Source organism: Ipomoea triloba, chromosome 10, assembly GCF_003576645.1.
Source record: "Ipomoea triloba cultivar NCNSP0323 chromosome 10, ASM357664v1".
NCBI lineage: Eukaryota > Viridiplantae > Streptophyta > Magnoliopsida > Solanales > Convolvulaceae > Ipomoea > Ipomoea triloba.
Window position 1 is genome coordinate 28,010,771 of NC_044925.1, and position 21,577 is coordinate 28,032,347.

Sequence of the window (21,577 nt, forward strand, 5' to 3'; positions counted from 1 at the left end):
TAGACTATATATTAACTTAGTAATTATAAGGTTCCACCTTCGATTTTCAGTAAAAATGATATATTAGCTTTCTTGTTTTAAACTGGTGAAATATGGACAATCTAAATTAGTTTATCTCATTGTATTTAAGTCACAATGCCAGATTTACTTTATGCACACCCTTTGATAGAGACTTAAATTCTCTCGTAATCTTAAAAAAAAAAAAAAAAGAGAAGAAATTGAAATGAGAATTTAGGCAACTCGTGATCATGTGATGATGAGATTCGATCTTGCTAATGATAGCAGTAGAAGCACAAGGAGATGAGCAGGAATGATTCGAAACAGGAAAAAGAAGGGAAAAGAAAGGAGGGGGGGAGAAATGAATTGATTGACAAGCTGTTTTATGGTACAGGAGCGGTTCATAGGATGATATTATAAGACTTGGGAAATGCCCCGGGCTAGAGCACTCCACGTTAAAGCAACAAGGCAAACAAGAAAGGTGAGTGAGTGTCAGTGTGGCGTGCAAATAACACAACAATTTGGGGTGTCTGAAGCTCCAGTACTGAAAAAAGAAAAAACACTCTCAACCTCCCTTTCTCTCTCTCTCTCTCTCTCTCTATCACTTTCTCCTGAGAGTTATACTAGTGAAAGACAGTAACTTTGTGAGGTATAATAAGAAAGAAAATGTGTAGAGCTGATTCTAGCAAAACTGGTAAGTACAAAGCAGAAAACTCTTGGCTTCTTGTGCTATCTTGCTGTTTAAAAAAAAAAAAAGTAGAAAATTTCATTTCTTGGTGGGCACAGTATGGTGGTGGCTTTACTCTTTGCTTTGTTGGGTTATGCGCAAAATTTGATCTTGATAGGTTTCCCACAAGTGGGTTTGGCATTATTCTATTCCCATCACTACCCAATTCCTCAAAAACTTTTCTTTAATCTGTTATGAGGTGACATTTTAGGTATTCAATTCTAAGTCTCTTTGAAAAAGAATTTCTTGTGTTTCTAAATGCTAAAAAGTATTGGGTTTTGTTGGGGGGTTTTCAATGGAGGCCATTTGGGGTTCTGTTTACAAGGGTTATGCTTTCATTCTTGCCAGAACTTCATGAAGATCTTGGCTTAATATTTTAATTGCCTGTTATGTGTTCGCTGAAATGATTCTTTGAGCTCCCTAAGAATCTTGCTGGTAGCTGATGCCTGGTATTCCCTTAATAATAATGCATTAAGCATGTGGATTGTGGATATCTCTATTTACTGATTTACTCATCCAATTTTCTTTTCCAGCTTTGCAAAAACTATGAAAGATGCTTGCTGTCCACCGCTGTGAGGGGTTCTTCATCTGACTCTAAGATGCTGTTCTGTGTTGCAGGTATCCAACCATATCTTTAAAATATATATATATTTGAGGCTATGGATTTATTATTACATGTGATTGAAGTTTGAGCATTTCAGTTTTGTAGAGCATTTTAGTATTGTTTATGCTGCAAAAGATAGGGGGGGAAATATAGAAAATAAGAAGGGAAAGGTGATGCTAGTGGGTGTTTCTCTGGTTTTGGGAATAATTTAGTGTTCAAAGTCTGTTGTTTGTGTCTCCTTGGCTGACTGGGTGCCCCGGGGTCCTAGGGCTTTGCCGCCAACCAAGGAAACAATCTCTTCTCTTTCACTCTCTTCCCATTTAAATCAACCATTTCTTTATAGAAAACAGACAGACTGCACTTAAACCAGTTCTTTCCCTTTCCTCTTTTCTCTATCTGCAAGATATCTCCTGCCTTGGATGCTGTCAATATTCGGTCATACGAAGCATATATCCTCCTATTTTTGAGATCTTATTACCCTCGCATTGAAGCTCTGAAAACTGCTTGTGCTGAGAGAGTTGGTCCCCACAGTTGTGAGTCCTTATATTCTTCATTTCTAGGGCTCTTTAGCTAGATTTTGGGGGTTATGTTTGAGCTTAGGAGATGCCAGCTAATGAACACAGGGTAGTTTAGTTTTACAGTGTATAATCAGTTGAATAGCGTGGAAGCATAAAGATTGAAGTTTCAAAGGAGAAGCTGATTGTGGCAGGATGAAGTTCATGAAACTTGGATCCAAGCCGGATTGTTTTCAGTCAGAAGGAAAGAATGTCAGGTTAGATCTTTCGCCAACGCTCTTAATTGATGTTATGGTGATATACAGCAGTTGATTAGCAGAAATGTAACGAGGGACTATTATACCTTTTCTAGATTCAGTTCATTTTTGTTCTTCTTTTTTGTCCTTGAAACGACAAAAATGTCAAGCCAATTGAAGATACGATGTTTGTAAATGATTACAGATTTGTGAGCTAGGCTTCCTCAGAAGTTGCTTGTTCTGGTTCATAACATTTGATGAATGAATATTTGCAGCTTGTTCTGGTTCATAACATTTGATGAATGAATATTTGCACACTCTCTTGTTTTTTTGGTTCTATTATCTCCTCTCCGTTTTTGCACGAGCACTGTGATGAGCAATTCTTAGGTGATAACAAGCAAAATGTCTTTGCCATTCCAAAGAGGAATTTGCTGATTCTGATATTGAGCCGATTGATCTAGATCTAGCATAGCATTTGTGGATTGTGAATTTGTGATTAATGCATTTTGCAACCAGTTTTTATCATTGCATTACAACCCTTTTTGGTGAGATCTCGGTTAAATTCCCTAAAACTACGAACTTTGGAATAGAACTCCATGGTATGCCTGAATTTTCTCTCTTTTCTTCTAAAGCTAGAAACGTTTGTGCAGATATGTTGCTTCTGAGTTGGCTTCCGACATCGTGGTTTTTGTAGGAGATGTGAAGTTCTACTTGCATAAGGTACTAACAGTATATGTTTTATTCAACGGTATTGCTTTAATAGACTTACTAAAACATTGGAACTGGAGTACAGCCCTCGTTTTTACTTCTTTTTTGGCTGTTTAATTCATCGCTATCTCTCTGTTTTATGAATCTGATGGACTGAATAAACTGGTTCTGCAGTTTCCTCTTATGTCCAAGAGTTCTTGTCTGCAAAAGCTGATCGCAAACTTGAATGATGGAAATGGTGATGAAATCCGCATTGATGAAATCCCCGGAGGGTCAATGGCGTTTGAAATATGCGCCAAGTTTTGTTATGGCGTCACTGTTACGCTGAACGCTTACAATGTGATTGCAGCCCGTTGTGCTGCAGAGTATCTAGGAATGAACGAAAACGTTGAGAAAGGGAACCTCGTTTACAAGATCGATGTTTTTCTGAACTCGAGTATTTTCAGGAGCTGGAAGGATTCCATAATAGTTCTGCAGACCATGAAGCCTCTGTTACCTTTCTGCGATGAACTGAATCTGGTCAGCCATTGCATCGACGCCATAGCTTCCAAGGCATCTACAGACGTATGCCGGGTGGACTGGTCCTACACCTATAACAGATACAAGATTCCTGAGGAGAATGGCAATGATCATAACATGAATGGTTTGAGAAGCAGAGCGGTGCCAAAAGATTGGTGGGTCGAGGATTTATCCGAGCTCGAAGTTGATTTATACAAGCAGGTTATTGCCAGTATCAAGAGAAAAGAAATTGTTTCTAATGAAGCCATTGGAGAAGCCCTAAAAGCTTATGCTTCAAAACGGCTGCAAGGCTATGGAAGCATCCAGAACAGCGACGCTTCCAAATATCAGTCTGTATTGGATACGATCGTGTGGCTTCTACCCCGAGAGAAAGGTAGCATCTCGACTAGTTTCTTGCTGAGATTGTTGAAAGCGTCCATTTCACTTGATTCGGGAGAAATGGCACAGAGGGAACTGATAAAACGAATAGGCCACCAACTGGAAGAGGCCTCTGTTAACGATCTTCTGATCCGAACCTCAGATGCAGAAACAACGTTGTATAATGTCCATGTAGTCCAGCAAATACTACAAGAGTTCATGATGAGCGATCAGGACTCTGAAACGAAACTAGAAAATGGCAACGAGATTCAGGAGGTTAGAAAGCCACCAGGGATTTTGTCTGAAGCTTCGAAGCTGATGGTGGCAAAGTTAGTGGATCTCTACCTTGCCGAGATTGCAAAAGATCCTAACCTGACTCCCTCAACGTTCCTCGGTTTAGCAGAGATGGTGTCTAGCTTTCCACGACCTTCTCACGATGGTCTTTATCGTGCAATTGACATGTTCCTCAAGGTGAGGTAGCCTACTGATGTCCCGACCCAAACAACTATTTTCTGATCCCTGGACCAAACTACACTAAAAGATTGAATCCAACCAATTAGCTAGTCTAACCCATAGCCTTATAAACTCATATTTGCTCTCTTATTTTATCAATGTGGGATTCTTAACATTTTTCTCGCAGGATCACCCCGGGATCAGCAAGAGCGAGAGGAAGAGAATCTGCAGGTTGATGGACTGCAAGAAGCTCTCCGCAGATGCATGCATGCATGCGGTTCAGAACGAGAGGCTCCCTCTGCGTGTCGTTGTGCAGGTGCTGTTCTTCGAGCAAGTTAGGGCTAATGCATCATCCGGAAGTAGCACTCCGGACCTGCCAAAAGCCATAAAGGATCTCAACTGCGCCTCCTATGGCAGCTCGAGATCTGCAACAACTACGACCGAGGAAGACTGGGATGGCGTCGCCTCTGCTGATGAGCTCAGAGCTTTGAAAGGCGAGCTGGCAGCTTTACGGTTGGGAAATGCAGGAATGGCGGCTGATAGAGCTGCCAATGGAGATACTACTAAGACTGTCGCCCCCGACAAGGCTGCCATCAGTAAAATGAAAGGTTTACTTGTTTCGAAGAGGATCTTCTCCAAAATCTGGTCTAGTAAAGGCGGAAATGGGGAGAACAGCGGCTCTGATTCGTCGGAAAGTCTCGGCTCTACCACCATGGAAGAAGCAAAATCCACCCCTTCAAGGAAGGGCAGGCATTCTGTTTCTTAGTTCAATATCTTAAGATGTATAGATATCTAAGCTTATAGCCTCCTGATTAGTTCACAGAATGACAGTTCTATTCCAGGTCAAATCCAAGAGGAATTGCCATTCTCATGTTCACTTAGACATGTTTTCTAGGGCTAGTTTGAGCCTAACCATTAGCAATATTGTCTCACAATACTTTGGACCCATAATACAAATTGCATGAGCCAAAAAGTAGTTAAGCGGGTTGTTAATATAATTGCAAGATCAGAAGATCGATTATATGTGTGTCTCTTGTTAAAGAGACCTCTAGGTCAGACCTTATTCTCAAGTAAAAGTTAAACCATATGAGTGTGATTTGAATGATGTCCAAAATAATTTCACATTAACAAAAACACCAAAATTTGTGGTTTAGATAGAGTTCAATTTGAGCTATAAGGTACATACTAATAGTTATATCATGAGTTAAAATCCACCATGCACATTGTAGACCTTATCTAGATTATGTACATACAATTTACATATTATGTATTTTCAATTAACAACTTATGTATCTGATACATTTCACGTATTATGCGCCTTCAGTTTATTTACAGTACATAATATGTTAACCTCAGACACATAATATAGACCTAGACCAAGATCCACTGCATTGTGAACCCGGGTCTACAATATAATTTTTTCCATGATTACAAGAAAAAGAATATCTATAAACCAGACATGTAGTGAATAGATAAACTTACAGACAACATTTGGAAAGAATAGTTTCATCATATTAGCCAGAAATGCAATTAAAAAGATGAACTTGCAGGAAGCAAAGGAAAGTGCTCAAGCAGAACACTGGCAATTCTCCACTAGGTAACATTCTAAATAGAATTGTACATATATACACATCAGTTTTCTTCCTTTTTACTAGACAGTTGATAGCAGGAATTAGGGATACGTTAGATCACGTATACAGAGATTAGTGAGAAGGAAAATCAACTTGCAGAATATTCGGGGGTAGAAGTACATGTCATGCAACGGGGGAGAGACATGTTGTTCCAAAAATGGCGATGAGAAGCCAAAATTAGTCGTTTGGTGCACTCCTACAACTCTGAAATGCCACCTCCACCGGGTTGAAAGGTTTGATGCGGTGTTAGAATTTAGAGTCGGTCAAATGAAGATCAGATCTACAGAGGTCTTGTCAGGCTGTTGATACACGTCGATGTTGTAATACATGTGTTCTCAAACTACAATCCTTAACCTGCGCAATTAGGTTTGAGATGGAAATTGTCACAAGAGAAAGCATAAACCAACGTCGAGAAAAAAAAAAAAAGGGTAGAGGTCGGTGCATTCACCTGCATCGTTGCTACCATAGACAAGAAATCTTTGCATTGTTCTAGTAGAACCCGCTCCTTTGCAGTTATTTTAGCAAGTTCAATTACCAAAATATTCGCTTCTTCTACCTGAAAAAGGTGATAACAACTTATTGGTACAACACGCAATACAAGAAAACGTTTGAAAATTTACTACTCCTCGTACTAATTTAGGAAACCTGAACATAAGATTACCTTTGCCAAAAGCGAACAGACTGAGGTTACCAATGCTTGCATCACATCAACTGTTGAACCAATAGCTTCCTTCAAGCTTTGAATGTCAACCTATCAAAATCATAGAAAACTATTGAATCAATGCCATCACCAAACATCATAACTATTTACGAAGTTTTTCCAAACATTGTAGATAGAAAGGGCGATAAAGTAAATTCATACAATTGCTCCGGCAAGAACAGGGAGACGTAGAGTGCTAGCCTTCAAAGCTTCAATACCACCCATTAAAGCAACAGAGTGTTCTTTATCCAACGAAGCCCAATCTTCTAAATAGGATATCTAAGGAAAGTATTAACTCAACTCAGCAACAAGCAATGACTTCTGATGTTCAGACTTGTTTGAACTTCGAAGGATAAACTCCGAGAAAAAAAAAACGAACTTACTTGTCCCTTAAGAATAGATGCTAGCTTCAATTTTTGCTTCAGCAATTGCAACCTGTGTCGTTTTTTGGTGACTATATCACGCAAGTCTGAGATTTTTATCCAAGCATTCCAAAGAGTTTTCTGCACAAGGTACAACAATGATTAAGTATAAAATTTTTATTTTTTATTTTTCGTTCTGGGGTACAATGACTATACTTTCTAGAGCAGCTCAGCTATAAAGTCATCTGCAACGAGGTTTCAAATACAGGTAGTGCAGATTGATGTTAATAGCACTACAGATGGGTTAAATCGATGCAGTTAGAAGAAACGTATGTAAATTATGTACTCTACTACTCTGTAAAAGAGAAGAGATATATCAACAATCACAAAAATGTGGCACCAGGATAATTTTCTTCAGGAGTGAGGCCAAATTCTCAGAAACACAAACAAGTCGAGTCAAATAAATTAACCAGCTACTTGAGTAACAACAATTTTGAGAAATTGTTGTATAAAGTTGTTGGCATCACAAACTTTTGTACAACAATTTCATACAACACGGTTATTTATATGAGATGCCAACAACTTTATACAGTATTACTAAAAACAGTGAATTATTTCCACATTTTTGCTGTGTTGGAAAGAGGGATTCAAGTACACTTGATATCCTATCAAACTATTCAAATGACTACACACAATTCATTCAAAGTCCATTAACACAGAATAAAAGGTTTGACCGAATTCAACTAAACTAAGCATTAATCAAAATCTGGTGCATTTGATATCGGGATATTATTCCACCATTCAAATTTATTTTAAGTGTGAATTTGTGGTCAGTAACTTTAATCATGTAACTTTTGGACATTTTCCTATCCACTCTCCCATAATGACCACTATCACTTTTTCCAACTTCAATCAGCAAGATCCTTTCTTGTGTCTGCAGTTCTGCTCATCCATCTTAGAAGGTCCTCATCTCAGAAATGACAGCCAAATGATTTTTTACTCTTTTTTTTTGCGGGTGGGGTGGGGCGGTGAAGGGGTTAGGTGAGACTTGAGAGGAGAAAAATTATTGGGGGTTAAAATCAATGGACACTAAATTGAATAAAGGAAGATAGTTTGTTTGATAAAGGACAGAGACAATGACAAGTAGTTATTGGTTTCTTTTAAAAGCTTTCAAGATTCTTTGAATACTAACAATATGTTGCCTAAAAATTCAATTTCTTTTCGAATTTTATGCCATAAACAAAAGTGATGTACTAGCTTAACTTATTGCTTACTTTCGCCTATTCTTATTTTATTTCCTGTCTAAGATCAATGCATATGCACTTACCAAGTATCCAACCCAATATTAGAACTCTTTAAATACAAGAGGTAGGTAAGAGCTGGGATTATTGAGTGTCTGTGTGTATAAACACACACATACACATAGCATTATAATTGTAATTGTTAATCAACATAGGTGGAATTCATCCCAAGTTAAGATTTACATTAGGTTGCTCCAACACAGCATTAGATGCCAAAACTTTTGAGCAAGGAGTGATTCCTAAACAAGCCACAAGTCTTTTCAATGAGGATTTTGTAGTCTTCATCAAAAGTTTCAAGATTAAAGAAGGAAATTAAGTGTACGCAGCATTTGCAGAAGTCTAAAGTAATGGTGCAACAGATCTCATATGGATAGATATCTAAGTGGGCTGGAAAGCCTGGAAATATAAAGCAAGAAATTACACAAAATGCAAGTAAATTAGAGGAGTAAAAGTATACGATCTTACCTCTGCAGTGTGCATCTGCACATGCAAGGCTGCTTCTGTCCTAGCATTTACAAAGCGCCATTGCAAGTGTCGATTATAAAGAAGTCGCAACAGGTGAGCGTCAACAATTCGGTTTTCCCCTACCTTCCCCCTCCGAACATCCACAGCAAAACTAAGAACTGAAGGTGTCTCAACAAAATTATTGCTAATGGTACTAACAGCATTTCTCACACGACTTGGACTAGGCATTCCGCGCGAGGGAGATGACCGTGAACCCACTGGTGTCCCCAACTTACTTGGAGAAGCAGGCCTAATGCCACCACGAATAGGTGATGAAATGGTCCGTTGCAAGGAAGCTGGGACATCACTTGGGTACTTTCGCAGTTTTGGTGGCACAATCAACTTCGACCCTGGACTTGTGGATAATGGTGAGCCTGGATCCTGCAACCTCCTCAACCTACTATTTGTTTCTTGCCAAAACCTAGCCGAAACAACAATTCCTCGTGGTGCTGTAGGCCCACGAGAAGTTCCACCACTCTCTTGCATTCCCGAAGTACTACCAGAAGAAACACTATCCGTATCAGATGCAGTGCGATCAGAAGGCACAGATGACTCATTATTTACTGAATTTTCATCGAAACCACGTTGAGCAGCTTTTAATGGCTCAGCATTTCCCAAATCAATACTCAGTCTGCTATCAAGTGAAACCCTTCTCTCATCCATCATCGAGTGCTGAAGTACCCGAATCCCAGATCCAATAAGCTTGTTCCTCTCCACATCACTACAGTTTAAACTCCTGGACAAGGGATTTGCTTGCCTAGACCTCGCAGGCCATCGGTGCTGATCAAGGGGCCTAGAATTCTCCACCTGATCTCCTCCCCCATCGGGCTTCCCTCTGAGAGGAGTAGTCGTCCTCCTCCTCTCGGGCGTATTCTTCCTAATACTACTCAAATTAGGCGAAGGGGGAGCCGCCTTAGTCTTACTAATTGGCAAGGAAAAGGCCTCCCCTTGAAAGGAAACAGATAAACTCCTAGTAGAAGTGACCAGCAGCTTGGTGGCAGCTGAAATCTCACTCCCATTACTCACTTTCAGATCGAGATCGGGTGTTAGAGGCCTCGAAACGGCCGGGCGCCTCCTGTCCACGGAAACGGACCTTTTGGGGCCTGAAGAAGGCGGCGCAGTGGACAAAGGAGTGGAGTTTCTGGACAGTAAAGGGGATGGGAATCTTCTGGAAGTTGAAGTCTTTGAGGAGGAAGAAGACACAGAGGATGAATTTGAAGAAGAAGTTGAAGGAGAAGGGGACATGTATCTAGAAGAGACCACTCTAGCTTTGGGTCTCTTAGGGTTATTGTTAACTCCATTATTGTCCTTCTCAGACGGCAATAATGGAGGTCTCCTTGTGTTAATTTGAGGCTCCTCTTGTGAGCTGGTTTTGGGGTTTTGAGCTGAAGCTGCACCAGAAAACGCAGCCACCACCATCATCACACACACAAAATCACAAACACATACACTACACACACACACACACTACCCCCAAATTCGCCTCTCACATTGTAATTTCACGCCAAATTAGACTTACCCAGAATCCCCTTTCGCCTCTGCATCCCCTAAAACCTGCAACAATCAACAAATCCGACCATCAATCAGAATCCCAGTCCGGGTCTTTCAAAAATCCCGCATTTCCTCAAGATTCCTGCTTTTCCTCTCAATTTTTCCCTCTAAAGAAGAATGCGGAGAACAAGTAAAAAACTGATTTTTTTTTTCCGGGAAGTAGTAGTAGTGGCCTCAGAGAGAGTGTCTGTGCCCGTGAGAGAAGGGTGAGATTTGGGGGCACAGAGAATTCGTACATCCTTTAGCGAGGGTGGTTTTGGGGTTTTGTGACCCTTAGGAGAGACGTCACGCTAACCTCCAGTTTTAATTATTTCTTAATTCTCCATTTTTAACTGCGTTTTGGTGATTGATAGAAATTTGCAGCTCAGTTGATCACAAGAATAAAATTAAAAAGAAAGATTAGGGATTAAATTTACCCATGATACGCTAAAAGCAATCTTTCAAAGCTGCTCAATTACCATGATTTACATCATCTCAATGCCCCAAGAACTTTTAAGGTTGGGATTCAACCTTTCGAGAAGAAAGAAATTTACAATAATGTCCCGAAATTTATGAGTTTCATTGTTGCCAATGTTCTTTTAGTCGAGCTCATCACACACTAAAACAGAATTTATTCAACACACATTCTCGAGTAATGGTTGCAAATTTACATTTAAAAAAAAAAAACAAAAGATTGCTGTAATAATTATTGAATCCCTATTTTGTCCATACCGACCAGCCCCCTATATTCTTTAAAGTCAGAGGTTTTTACCACTTCAATATAAACTCTTGAGGAAACATGTTTCATCATCTAATCATTTTTACTTTAATTGTATAGATTTGATAAACACTATTCCATTAAGGCATTGACCATAGATTGTCTTACCATCATTAAGACGTAGGCATGTAATATTCTAATATTATCTAAATTTATATTTGTTACGATTCTAATTATGTTGTACAGGATAAACACAATTTTTAGAGATTACATTTATCTATAAAAATTCGTTTATTGGAATTGCAATTAGAGATTGAAAAATGTATCTAGAAAAAAAAATATTGTGTGTATATAATCCTATTCAAGAAATTAGTATAGATAGTTTATTCATGTTTAATTATTTCAATTCTTTCATTTTTTTAAAATATAGAATTACACTTTTTATCTTTGAATTATAGGGAAATAATGCTTTTTGTCACTCAATTATATATATTGTCCTTACTTACCGTCCCCTTCAATTGTTTGTCAAATGACTTTTTCCTTCCTCCGATTGTTTGCGAATTGAATTTTTGTTAACCCAAACTCTAATATATAGAACTCAAAAACGAAAAAGTCACTTAACAAACAATTGAGGAACAAAAATTGACAAGTTTCGTACAACAAATGCCTGTGAAGTGACTTTTTAAACCCAATTGTAATCAAAATTCCAACATTTGAGTGACAAAAAAAATGAAAAAATATATATAATTGAAGTGCAAAAAGATGATATTTTTCTATAATTCAAAGACGAAAAGTGTCATTTTACACTTTTAAAATTTTTCATTCTTTGTTACCTTGTTTTTTCAAATTGGAGAAAGGTATATAAATTTTTTATTTTTACAGAAAAATATAAAATTCCTCCATTAATTTATACTTTTAGCTAAAAACTTCATTGACAAATTAAAACCTATCTCAAAATTTCTATAAATTGTTTTTAAAAAAAAATCCTTAGCAGTTGTTGTGTTGCATGCTGCAGTGCAGATTCTTGTTTTAGGAACTCACAGTCACATGTGAATGAACACAAGCCAAGTTAGGAATGATGTTCATATTATATTTTTTCTTAATTAATCATAAACATTATATTTATAATAATGATGATATGTTTTATAGGTCACAAGCTTTCTTGAACTGAATAAAGTAATGGTAGAATTAGGAATGAACATCATATATAATACTAGAATTATATATGTTTTGTTGGTCATCATCACAAGCATTCTTAAACATACTTGCTTTAATTAATTGATTTCCTTGATGATGATCAGATGTCCTTTTCTGGGTTTCACCATCACCATTTCGTAGCTTTCTCTCCCCTCACCGTAGTCAACATTCATATATATATACATACATAAAATACAGGNGGGGGGGGGGGGGGTAGAAAGCTGCACTCGATCAAAGGACAGGCTTGCCTTGCAAATTTTGCAAGCTAGCTAATTAATTAAATGCATTGCTATATATATAGGCTTGGTCTGAATGGGCAGGCTGATTCTGGTTTAATTTATCTTTTTAGGATCATTTTGCAGTTAACAAGACGTGATTTACCCAGAGGACATATTGTAGATCATTTTGCATTTTGTAGTCCAATTATTCCGCATTAACCAAGCAATCCCATATCAAAAAATGATCTATACAATTCTTATTTATTATTGAAGTGTATAAGATCGAGATTAATTATTATCTTATATTTTTACAATTTAGGAAGATGGTAAAATTCCACTTTTGACTTTCCCCTCCGGCCCTCCTCACACCTTCCTTGTGTAAGGCTTGCACCCGGACTTCCAAACATTCCCTCGTGTCTTTTACAATTATAAATCCCTCGTGAAGGCCAAATATATAAACATACATTAAATGTTATTTGCAGTTGAATTGGATCATATCGTACATCGTCATAACTAACGTTTGTGCTCTGATCTCCTAATAAGGTTAATGTCCCATATACAATATGGATAACTGTTGAACAAAAATGGATTATGGATGGATACACGAAATGGTCATTAATAATACTTAGTTGTGGTTTGATAAGAATGGTCAGAAATGCAGTAGTTTTAACAGTTAAACGTAACCTCTCCTAGTCCCCCTTCATAACTTCTTTCTTCAATAGGCAATATGGGCATATGGCAACCCGTGATGAGTGTGGTGCATGATCAATGCTTGCCTAGCTTCATTATATTGTTTTTTTTTTCCTCTCTTTTTGAATGTCAAAAAAATTCATAGTCACTGTTTGAGTGTGTGCATTATCTTATGAATATAGTATATAAAAGTTACAATAAGATAAATCAACAATATCAAAAAAGTTAATACGACGTCTAATCAATAATTTGACTGGGTTACCTCTCATTACATTGTTTAGAACAGAGATGAGCTTTACGTACACAGTACACACCCAACCCCATCCGTCGGTCAAAGCTGCTGCTACCTTAATATGCAACATTTACTATACTGTCTGTCTATCTGACCTAGCTCTAGCTATTTACACGCCGACATTTATCTTTAATTACCTCACTCATCTTTTTTTTTAATCTAAAAAAAAAAAAAACTCACTCATCTTTAATCCCGGATAGTTGAAAAATTAGATTTTTTATTAGAAAATTTTTTTAAAAAACTTGATCTATTAGATTGTTGGACGTTGTGTATATGTACAGGCCGCTAGAAGTCAGAAAGCCAAATTTTGAGTTTGTCTTAATTGCACACTCTCCAACTACTTGTAGTTAATTTTTTTAATTTTTTTTAAGAAAAAAGCTTAATCTCATATAGAAGACGAACATTTTTTGAACAACCTAATAAGGTTGTTTACGCTAGAATTTGACAAAAATATTTCCACCAGCATTGAAACCTAGAAAAATTTGACTATTAGAAAGCCATTTTTTTTTTGTAATATAATGAATTATCTAATCATCACCTCTAATGAGTAGTTAGAAATTTCGATCACCTTAGACAGTAGTTGAAAAAAGTTAAACAATTCTATCACTAATTTTCATCTTTTTTTAGGTTGTTTAAATAAATAGTCCATAATTAGAGAATTTTTATCCATATATATATAATATATACCGCATATAATTTACAAATTAAGTACAAGTAGAGCAGAAAAATGAAATAAATTAGGTTCCTATTTACGAAGGACTTAGGATACTTTTGTGGCTGGTGGTCTGAACTTGATGCAGGTTGGAATAAATAACAGTGATAGCTATAGTATCCCAGAAGATGCCTGGAAGAGTGATTAGTGAGATGGAGACAGAAAGACCACATAGGATTAATATATGTATTTTCTTAATCTTTGTTAATTGTATTGTTATTATTATTAATGACTGACAAATCTGGTTTACACGTACGTACAGTAATAAAGATCCTTTCTTCTTGCCGACCCATGCAATCTACAGTAGTACATTGGATGAAAAAGATAGATTGGCCGCCATAGAAGTACTGTTGATGTTGGGAACATGAATATAATGTTCACCACAATGGCACAATATATGTAATGAATGTATGATTGCTGTAACAAGTACTGTTTTCTTTAAAATAAATGTTTGTTATTGTTAGTAATTTAGGTTTAATTGGCTCTTCATTGACCTTCATCTAACAATTCTTCTTAGCATTAATCTAATTCCGCTTATTAGAATCAAGCGTGTTAGATCTATCATGTGATTTCTATAAGTCAAATACGCTTAATCACATAATTTTTGGCTATCTAGTTACCATATTCTATTTAAAACTGATAAGCAGATGAACATTAACCATTTAACAGCATCCCTCCATGACAAGTCAAACGTCACGTCTCGAATCGAGCAGGGGCTAAACTAGGCCGAAGCCCAACAAAACGTATGCCAAAAATTATAACTTATAATAATGTCAAACTTTATTATTTTCTTATACTGCTACATTTTCGATATATAATAAGGTGTTAGATTTGGCCTTTAAGTCTCTGTTCACCTGATGCTGGATTTGACCATTTAAGTTTTCGTCCAACAATTCCTCTTACTTATTTTACCTATTATACATGCAACATGCATCTATCTTAAAATTTTATAAATATTAATTATTGTCCATTTTGTACCTTGTATCAAAAGGTTAAATAGTGGTAGTGCCATGTTTGGCGAAGCAGGGAATTAAAAGATGATAAAACTAGAGCACAAGTCAATGTATTATCTAAAAAGCAACTTGATAATTGACATGCAAACGGTGGCAATTAAGGATGGCTTAGATACAAAGAAATCAATTAATGAAGATAACAAATTAAAAGTTAAGGAAAGAGATAGATTAATAAAGAAAAAGAAAGTTCCGTGTATATCTAAATATCTCATATGTTACTAAAAGATGACAAGTGCTAAAGTGTAGTGGAGTAGTCGGGGATGCAGTGGCACAGTGATATTGCCCTATGATACGATACATGGGTTGAATTTTGTAAATCTGTTGTATTTGTTTTACTCCCATACACATTAGCATACTGCCGAATCACGTAAATACCGTGCTCTTCTTAGTTTTTTTGTTTGTTCTTGATTTTTTTATCTTGAAAAACTGGAAGGGATTAATTAATAATGAAGTGAATAAAGTAGATTAATTAGTTGATGATTAGTTAGGATTATCAATCCAGTGAACTGTGTTGAAAGCATGGTTATGGTTAGAAGTAATGTTGTCTGTTTAATTTGACGGGTGGATGATCCATCTTAACTAATGCTTGTTATGTGTAAACGTCACCCCCTCTTTAATTAATCTTTGTTTCCTTAATTTTAATTTGTGGGTTATAGACAGAAAACTAATTTAATGCTGCTTACAACGTTTAACTAACACATAAAGACCACCTTATTAATTAACTTCAGTTGTTCATTTGTCATCTTTTCATTGAAAATAAATAATGAAAACAATATTAAAAGAATAATAAGGGTTAAATAATCAAATATTTTGTTTCTTAAAAAAGTATAATCAATGTGCAGTAGTTGGTGTTAAAATAGCAAGTTAGCATTTGAGTCATAAATTCTTAAAGTAGGTTGATTATGTTGTCTGATCTAATCAAGAATTGTTATTTCAAGGAGTACTCAACAAAATAAATCCAAATGTCATTTCAAGGAGTACTCAACTTGTATTCACTAAAGAAAAAAAAAAGGATTAATTTTTCACATTGATTTGATGATTCAACAAGAGCTAAATCAATCAATTCATTCATAGTCTTCCGGTTATTGCACATTTGCACCGACATATCTTTTTACAATAAAGTAATGTTATCAACTAGTCAAACCATTAACTCAATCATCTAACAACTATTACCAAACACCTCTGAAATTATCTTTAAATTTCTAAGAATCTAAAAGAGAATTAATGTATGATCGTAACACACTAACACATCTCGCACGATGTATTTGTGGCTTAAAGCAAATAGGACTATAGATTTGATAGGATTGTAGATTTGATGTTCTCCTCAAAGAAAAACCCAGTTCGCTATCAGTCGGGGAACAGATGGGCTTCTACTGCAGTATGGGCCCATTAGAACATAGCTTTTAAACTTAAAGCTTAAAAACAATGAATATGACAAAATTTTGGATAAATAAACATTGAACCTTTTTATTTTAGAATTATTTTCACTCTTACTTTCTCAATTATCAAGTTATTTTTGTATCACATCTTCAAATATTATTTTTGTCATATTTAATACTACCTCCGTCCCAAAATGGTTGTCTGGTTCGTTTAACGATACTTGACTAAGGTAATTTTTAATTCAATTTTTCATAATATTAAGTTTAGCATTAATATATAAAATTTATATATTTAAAAACTACATTAAAAATACTATTAAATACAAAAAATTAAATTTAAAAATAATAAAAATTACTAAAGAAAATAAGCAAATAAGAAAGTTGGTTTGACCAATGAATAATAAATACGACACGTAAAATGGGACTACGTTTTTAATTGTCAAGTACCTGTGCTCAACCAGGAGCGAACTTCTAAGTCCAGGGATGATGAATCCTAGGAAAGTCCGAGGAACCGGGAGAGAGGCGGTTTGAAACCTCTTCTCCAATGTGGCGTAGAGAATCTGCAACTGCAAGGTGATTCTCAGTTAGTCAGAGGAGGGCATTGGAAAATTAGCGGCGGCTGAGCTCAACATGGTGTAAAAGTCCAAAATGTTAACTTCCATAATTTACTGTCTTCTTAGAAGTCAATGATGACATATAAATGTGGGAAAAAAAAATGATTCGTATCAAACCAGATCGCCGCCGTATTGGGTTGACTTCTCTGTGATTTTTGGATGGGAAATGAGGGGATGGCGAAGAAGACGAATCCAAAGTTAACCCTTTTGCCATTGATTGCTCTTATTTTCTATGAAGTTTCCGGCGGCCCATTTGGCGTGGAGGATTCAATCAGGGCAGGCGGCGGCCCTCTTCTCTCCCTGCTTGGTTTCTTGATTTTCCCTTTGCTTTGGAGCATCCCAGAGGCTCTAATCACAGCTGAGCTCGCCACAACTTTTCCTGAAAATGGCGGATATGTGGTTTGGATATCATCAGCTTTTGGCCCTTTCTGGGGCTTCCAAGAAGGCCTCTGGAAATGGTTCAGTGGAGTTGTGGATAATGCACTTTATCCAGTTCTGTTTCTTGATTATTTGAAGCATTCGATCCCCGTTTTCGAGCATTTCTCGGCCAGGGTTCCAGCCATGTTAGGGATCACAGTTTCCCTGACTTATTTGAACTATAGAGGCCTCCACATTGTTGGCATTGCTGCTGTTTTGCTTGCAAGTTTCTCTCTTTTGCCGTTTCTCGTGATGGGGATTCTCTCGATTCCTCGGATTAGGCCTAGGCGATGGCTTGCTGTGGATTTCGGGAAGGTGGATTGGAGGGTATACTTCAATAGCATGTTTTGGAATTTGAACTATTGGGATAAGGCCAGTACACTAGCCGGGGAGATTGATGACCCGAGCAGAACGTTCCCTAAGGCGCTGCTCGGTGCTGTTGCTGTCGTTGTTTCTTCGTATCTGATCCCGCTTCTTGCTGGAACTGGAGCTTTGAAGTCTGACCCTAGCCAATGGAGTGATGGGTATTTTGCAGAAGTTGGAATGCTCATTGGTGGCTCTTGGCTCAAGTGGTGGATCCAGGCCGCGGCTGCAATGTCTAACATGGGGCTGTTCGAGGCTGAAATGAGCAGCGACGCCTTCCAGCTGCTCGGAATGAGTGAAATGGGGATGCTTCCATCTATATTTGCTTCGCGGTTAGTCACTAGCAGTAACGGTAACTCTGTTACAGTGCAGTATCTGTTCATAACTACTTTCTCAACTTACTGAAGCACAAAGAGTTAATACTGCCTCCACTAAGGCTTACAACTTGGTGCCACTAGACCCCAAGGTCTTGGCAGCAGTAATTGCTTATTTTGAATAAAAACCATGAAAGTTCTTGCACAATGGTTAACTTTCATGGAAACAATGTTCTTTCATTGTTCACATTTATGCAGGGTTGATAATTGATAAGACCTTGTTTCATAGAAAGAAGAAGAAATTGCTCTTACCAGTTAAGTATGAAATTCTGCAGGTCAAAACATGGGACACCTACTTTTAGCATCCTATGTTCTGCAACTGGGGTGATTTTCCTGTCATGGATGACATTCCAGGAAATCTTGGAGCTTCTAAACTTCCTTTACTCCATCGGAATGCTTCTCGAGCTTGCAGCCTTCATAACGCTGAGGATCAAGAAGCCTGGTCTTCGCAGGCCGTACAAGGTGCCCTTGCAGACATTTGGTGCAACAATGCTTTGCCTGCCTCCAATGTTGTTGCTTATCCTTGTAATGTGTCTGGCTTCTCCAAAGACATTTTTTGTTAGCGGGATAGTTATCGTCGTGGGGTTTCTCTTGTACCCTGCTGTGGTTCAATCAAAGGAGAGGTTTTATTTCCATTTTAACACACAAGATTCATCAGTGATCAGTTCAAGTACTGGTTTTGAAGGCCAAGAAATCATGCCAGTGAACAGTCAAGAAGTATCTGATGAAGCTTCTCTCTACCTTCTATCAGATCCATCCCCTTTGAAGGACCAAGCAGAGGTTGAAATCATATCAGGAGTTTCAGAGCTACAGACTCTACATCACACTAGTTCAAAGTCTCAAGACAACTAATTTCTTACATTGCAAAAATGGTGTAGTAATACAATTTTGATATCAGATATTCAATCAATGCATTAACAAGTTCTTATTGTATGGTTTTCCAGTTGTTCTATGAACTCTCTCACAAAACCATTTTCTTTAGGTTCCAAATTTACCTGTTTTTGTTTACTTTATGAGGAAAATCTGCAATCACTACCCGAAAGTGTGCACTAAGTAAACTCTACCTTGTGAAGGACCATAACTGATCTAACCAGCAAAGGACCAGAAAAGGATAAACCAACCTAGGTTACCTATAGTTGGTTGGCTAAAACCAAGAAAGCTAATAGACCACTCCCATTGGGAGTTGAACTGTTAAAAGTGTTGGACTTGTAACCTTGTGGTTGTTAAGTTAATAGTCTGACCAACTTGATTGGAATTGTTCCTACTGTTTTCTCTTTTTGTTCATAGCAGAATGAGAACCAGTTTGTAACAAATTAAGTATTAACATCAAATGGAGAGCTTGCAACAGCAAGAAAATGGTACAATAGAAATTCAGATCAAAAGTTAACTAAAGGAAAGGGCCTCAGTTTGTCAAGTTCCTTGATCAGGTATGAAAAAGAATACAAAATACAAAAATGTTTTTCTCTTGCTCCATAGATTGGATCTGCATTATATCGGGTATCTAAGTATCCTAGTAGCTGTTCTAGGCTAGAGCGTTGCGTCTGCTGGCATCAACTATCAATGCAATGTGTCACTAACAATTCCACTTCCAAAATGCCTTAGAGCAGGCAGCCCAAGAGAAAGAGGAAAAAAGAATTCCGATGACTACTATTAACAGCATTCAGCAGGATCATGCTGGGCTACCTTCTCTTTGCTCGCCATATAAGTCAGGTACACATTCCATATATATGAAAACGAGTTGCTAACAAGTGGCTGTCATTGAAAAAACTAACAACGATTAGCTAAATTTTCTCATTATTCAGTACCTAGGATGAAATAGGAAGCATTTATCGCAAATCAACAGCTCAGAGTTGCATATCCAAAAGCACAATGAAGATCTACCAGGCATTTGAGTGAAACGTTAAATTATTCCTCAAAGTTAAATCCATACAAAGTTGGAAACAGCAAAAGTGGCTAGCTAGACGAGAAACGAGAATGCTTGCCTACCTGTAGATGGACGGGGATGAATCTGAATGTGATGAAATCACACATTGGCCAGAACATAACCCCGCTTTTCATCGTGGGAATCACATCCCGCTTTAGTCTGGCAAGAATCTCCCCACCATTTTCACCTGTCGTCCCAAATAAAACATTGCTCATTCACCAAATCACACCGAATTTACTGAAAGCGGAAACGCTCAGAAGCAGAAGATTCCCAATACCTTGAAAAGCAGCATTTACAGAGAAGAAAACAACAGTCATGATAGGTCCATATACAGTCTGCCCCAAAGCCATCTTTGTCAATGTTGATCTAATATCGCGCTTTGGAAAAGCCATTGAAACAAAATTGAACCAAAAATGCAGAGAAGGCCCTAAAATCACCATCCCATAACCTGCCATTCGAAGTGTCCTTACAAGATCATACTGCTCTAATGATAAACCTGAAAGTGTCTGAAGTAAAGCCAATTCAGAAATGTAAAATGTCACAGATTTACATGCCCATAGGCCATAGCTTATCCCTTACTCCCTAACACAGAATTGTTGAAATGGAAAAAATAAAAAATAAAAGTTGAACATAACTACTTAGAAAGCTACAGAAACACAAAGAACCATAGATAATCTCAGAGTAAACTGATTTTTCCACAATTCCACCTTTCTTCATCTCTTCAAAGTACCTTATAAATGGTAAAGATGCAAACTTTCTGCCATTATACTTCAAAATTTCACAACCCTAACTGAATATATCTACCTAAGCAATTTTTTTTTCAAAAAAAAAAAAAAAAAAAAGAGAACCTGAGATGACAAATCGGCGGCGGTGTAGATAACAGCACAGGTGAGGCTCTTGGTGAGAATAGGCCGAGTCTTCAACAATTCTAAGTACCACCCGACCAATCCAGCCTTCGCCGCCGCCGCGGCGGCGGCGGAGCTACTCCGGGAGGAGAACGGCAGAGAAATTATGCTGGGAACCGAGAGCTCAATCTCCTTGGCCTTTTTGAAAATGGATTGAGGGAACCGAGAATACACTTTAGCTTGCCGGTGGCAGTGATGGGCCCGAATCTTCAACGCTCCGACGGAATCTCCGGCGGAGGATTCCTTCCATAAATGGTACAGAGATCGCCGGGCCTTGAACCCATTTCTGAGGCTCATTTTTTTTTTCTCAAAAGCGAAAGCTTTACCAATCCCTTCTCGATTCTGGGTTTGGGTTCAGGTTAGGAAAATCCGTTCTTTGAATTCTGATTGTGTAATGCTGAAAACTGGGAAAGGGCCGCCAAGAAACGAAAAGAATAGGGGAGTTGGGTGACAAATTTGATTTTTTGAGACCTAGAAGTCACTCTAATCGCGCGAATCGTAACGCCGGGTGTCTCGCAGTCATGGGAACGCAATTCTCACGTGGCTATTCAAACCCGTTTCGACCAAACGTGTTGTCGGCTTACCTAAACGCTAAAGCTTACCCGCAAGACAATAAC

At 37.6% G+C, this 21,577-nt stretch overlaps 4 protein-coding genes across 13 annotated transcripts; 2 read left to right on the forward strand and 2 right to left on the reverse strand.

Moving 5' to 3' along the window:
- Nucleotides 1–312: 312 nt before the first annotated feature.
- LOC116032476 (BTB/POZ domain-containing protein NPY2-like) lies at nucleotides 313–5,114 on the forward strand. 9 transcript variants are annotated; one of them, XM_031275061.1, is made up of 7 exons: nucleotides 313–478; nucleotides 1,258–1,342; nucleotides 1,732–1,861; nucleotides 1,962–2,100; nucleotides 2,730–2,799; nucleotides 2,962–4,134; nucleotides 4,304–5,114. In XM_031275061.1, exons 4-7 carry the CDS (start codon nucleotides 2,039–2,041, stop codon nucleotides 4,880–4,882), a joined length of 1,884 nt encoding a protein of 627 aa, XP_031130921.1. In that variant the 5' UTR covers nucleotides 313–478; nucleotides 1,258–1,342; nucleotides 1,732–1,861; nucleotides 1,962–2,038; the 3' UTR covers nucleotides 4,883–5,114. The 9 variants fall into 9 exon arrangements, with proteins under 9 accessions (XP_031130921.1, XP_031130919.1, XP_031130917.1 ...); XM_031275059.1 differs by lacking the exon at nucleotides 313–478 and adding an exon at nucleotides 485–691 and having other exon boundaries at nucleotides 1,957–2,100; XM_031275057.1 differs by lacking the exon at nucleotides 313–478 and adding an exon at nucleotides 485–691.
- A 492-nt stretch (nucleotides 5,115–5,606) lies between these two features.
- LOC116032629 (QWRF motif-containing protein 2-like) lies at nucleotides 5,607–10,431 on the reverse strand. Of its 2 annotated transcripts, XM_031275291.1 has the most exons (7): nucleotides 10,134–10,431; nucleotides 8,576–10,005; nucleotides 6,831–6,950; nucleotides 6,610–6,726; nucleotides 6,409–6,498; nucleotides 6,196–6,303; nucleotides 5,607–6,101 (listed from the first exon to the last, which is right to left on the reverse strand). In XM_031275291.1, exons 1-7 carry the CDS (start codon nucleotides 10,156–10,158, stop codon nucleotides 6,042–6,044), a joined length of 1,950 nt encoding a protein of 649 aa, XP_031131151.1. In that variant the 5' UTR covers nucleotides 10,159–10,431; the 3' UTR covers nucleotides 5,607–6,041. The 2 variants fall into 2 exon arrangements, with proteins under 2 accessions (XP_031131151.1, XP_031131150.1); XM_031275290.1 differs by having other exon boundaries at nucleotides 8,576–10,430.
- A 6,635-nt stretch (nucleotides 10,432–17,066) lies between these two features.
- On the forward strand, nucleotides 17,067–19,081 carry LOC116032013 (probable polyamine transporter At3g19553). Its single transcript, XM_031274399.1, has 2 exons — nucleotides 17,067–18,089; nucleotides 18,407–19,081. The coding sequence occupies exons 1-2, from the start codon at nucleotides 17,137–17,139 to the stop codon at nucleotides 18,981–18,983; spliced, it is 1,530 nt and encodes a 509-aa protein (XP_031130259.1). The 5' UTR covers nucleotides 17,067–17,136; the 3' UTR covers nucleotides 18,984–19,081.
- A 370-nt stretch (nucleotides 19,082–19,451) lies between these two features.
- On the reverse strand, nucleotides 19,452–21,544 carry LOC116032698 (protein SYM1). The gene is made up of 4 exons (XM_031275393.1): nucleotides 20,904–21,544; nucleotides 20,333–20,561; nucleotides 20,118–20,242; nucleotides 19,452–19,883 (listed from the first exon to the last, which is right to left on the reverse strand). The coding sequence occupies exons 1-4, from the start codon at nucleotides 21,255–21,257 to the stop codon at nucleotides 19,782–19,784; spliced, it is 810 nt and encodes a 269-aa protein (XP_031131253.1). The 5' UTR covers nucleotides 21,258–21,544; the 3' UTR covers nucleotides 19,452–19,781.
- Between the last annotated feature and the right edge of the window lie 33 nt (nucleotides 21,545–21,577).

What these genes read in the sequence shown, in the direction of transcription:
- LOC116032476 (XM_031275061.1), top strand. Translation starts at nt 2,039, where the DNA reads ATGAAGTTCATGAAACTTGGATCCAAGCCGGATTGTTTTCAGTCAGAA. An exon ending in TCAGAAGGAAAGAATGTCAG is followed by an intron (nt 2,101 to 2,729) that starts GTTAGATCTTTC and finishes ACGTTTGTGCAG; the next exon opens with ATATGTTGCTTCTGAGTTGG. An exon ending in CAATTGACATGTTCCTCAAG is followed by an intron (nt 4,135 to 4,303) that starts GTGAGGTAGCCT and finishes TTTTTCTCGCAG; the next exon opens with GATCACCCCGGGATCAGCAA.
- LOC116032629 (XM_031275290.1), bottom strand. Translation starts at nt 10,036, where the DNA reads ATGATGGTGGTGGCTGCGTTTTCTGGTGCAGCTTCAGCTCAAAACCCC. An exon ending in TGCAGATGCACACTGCAGAG is followed by an intron (nt 6,951 to 8,575) that starts GTAAGATCGTAT and finishes TACCTTGTGCAG; the next exon opens with AAAACTCTTTGGAATGCTTG. An exon ending in CTGTTCTTGCCGGAGCAATT is followed by an intron (nt 6,499 to 6,609) that starts GTATGAATTTAC and finishes TGATTTTGATAG; the next exon opens with GTTGACATTCAAAGCTTGAA.
- LOC116032013 (XM_031274399.1), top strand. Translation starts at nt 17,137, where the DNA reads ATGGGAAATGAGGGGATGGCGAAGAAGACGAATCCAAAGTTAACCCTT. An exon ending in CCATCTATATTTGCTTCGCG is followed by an intron (nt 18,090 to 18,406) that starts GTTAGTCACTAG and finishes GAAATTCTGCAG; the next exon opens with GTCAAAACATGGGACACCTA.
- LOC116032698 (XM_031275393.1), bottom strand. Translation starts at nt 21,257, where the DNA reads ATGAGCCTCAGAAATGGGTTCAAGGCCCGGCGATCTCTGTACCATTTA. An exon ending in CCGCCGATTTGTCATCTCAG is followed by an intron (nt 20,562 to 20,903) that starts GTTCTCTTTTTT and finishes GCTTTACTTCAG; the next exon opens with ACACTTTCAGGTTTATCATT. An exon ending in TGTAAATGCTGCTTTTCAAG is followed by an intron (nt 20,243 to 20,332) that starts GTATTGGGAATC and finishes TTGGGACGACAG; the next exon opens with GTGAAAATGGTGGGGAGATT.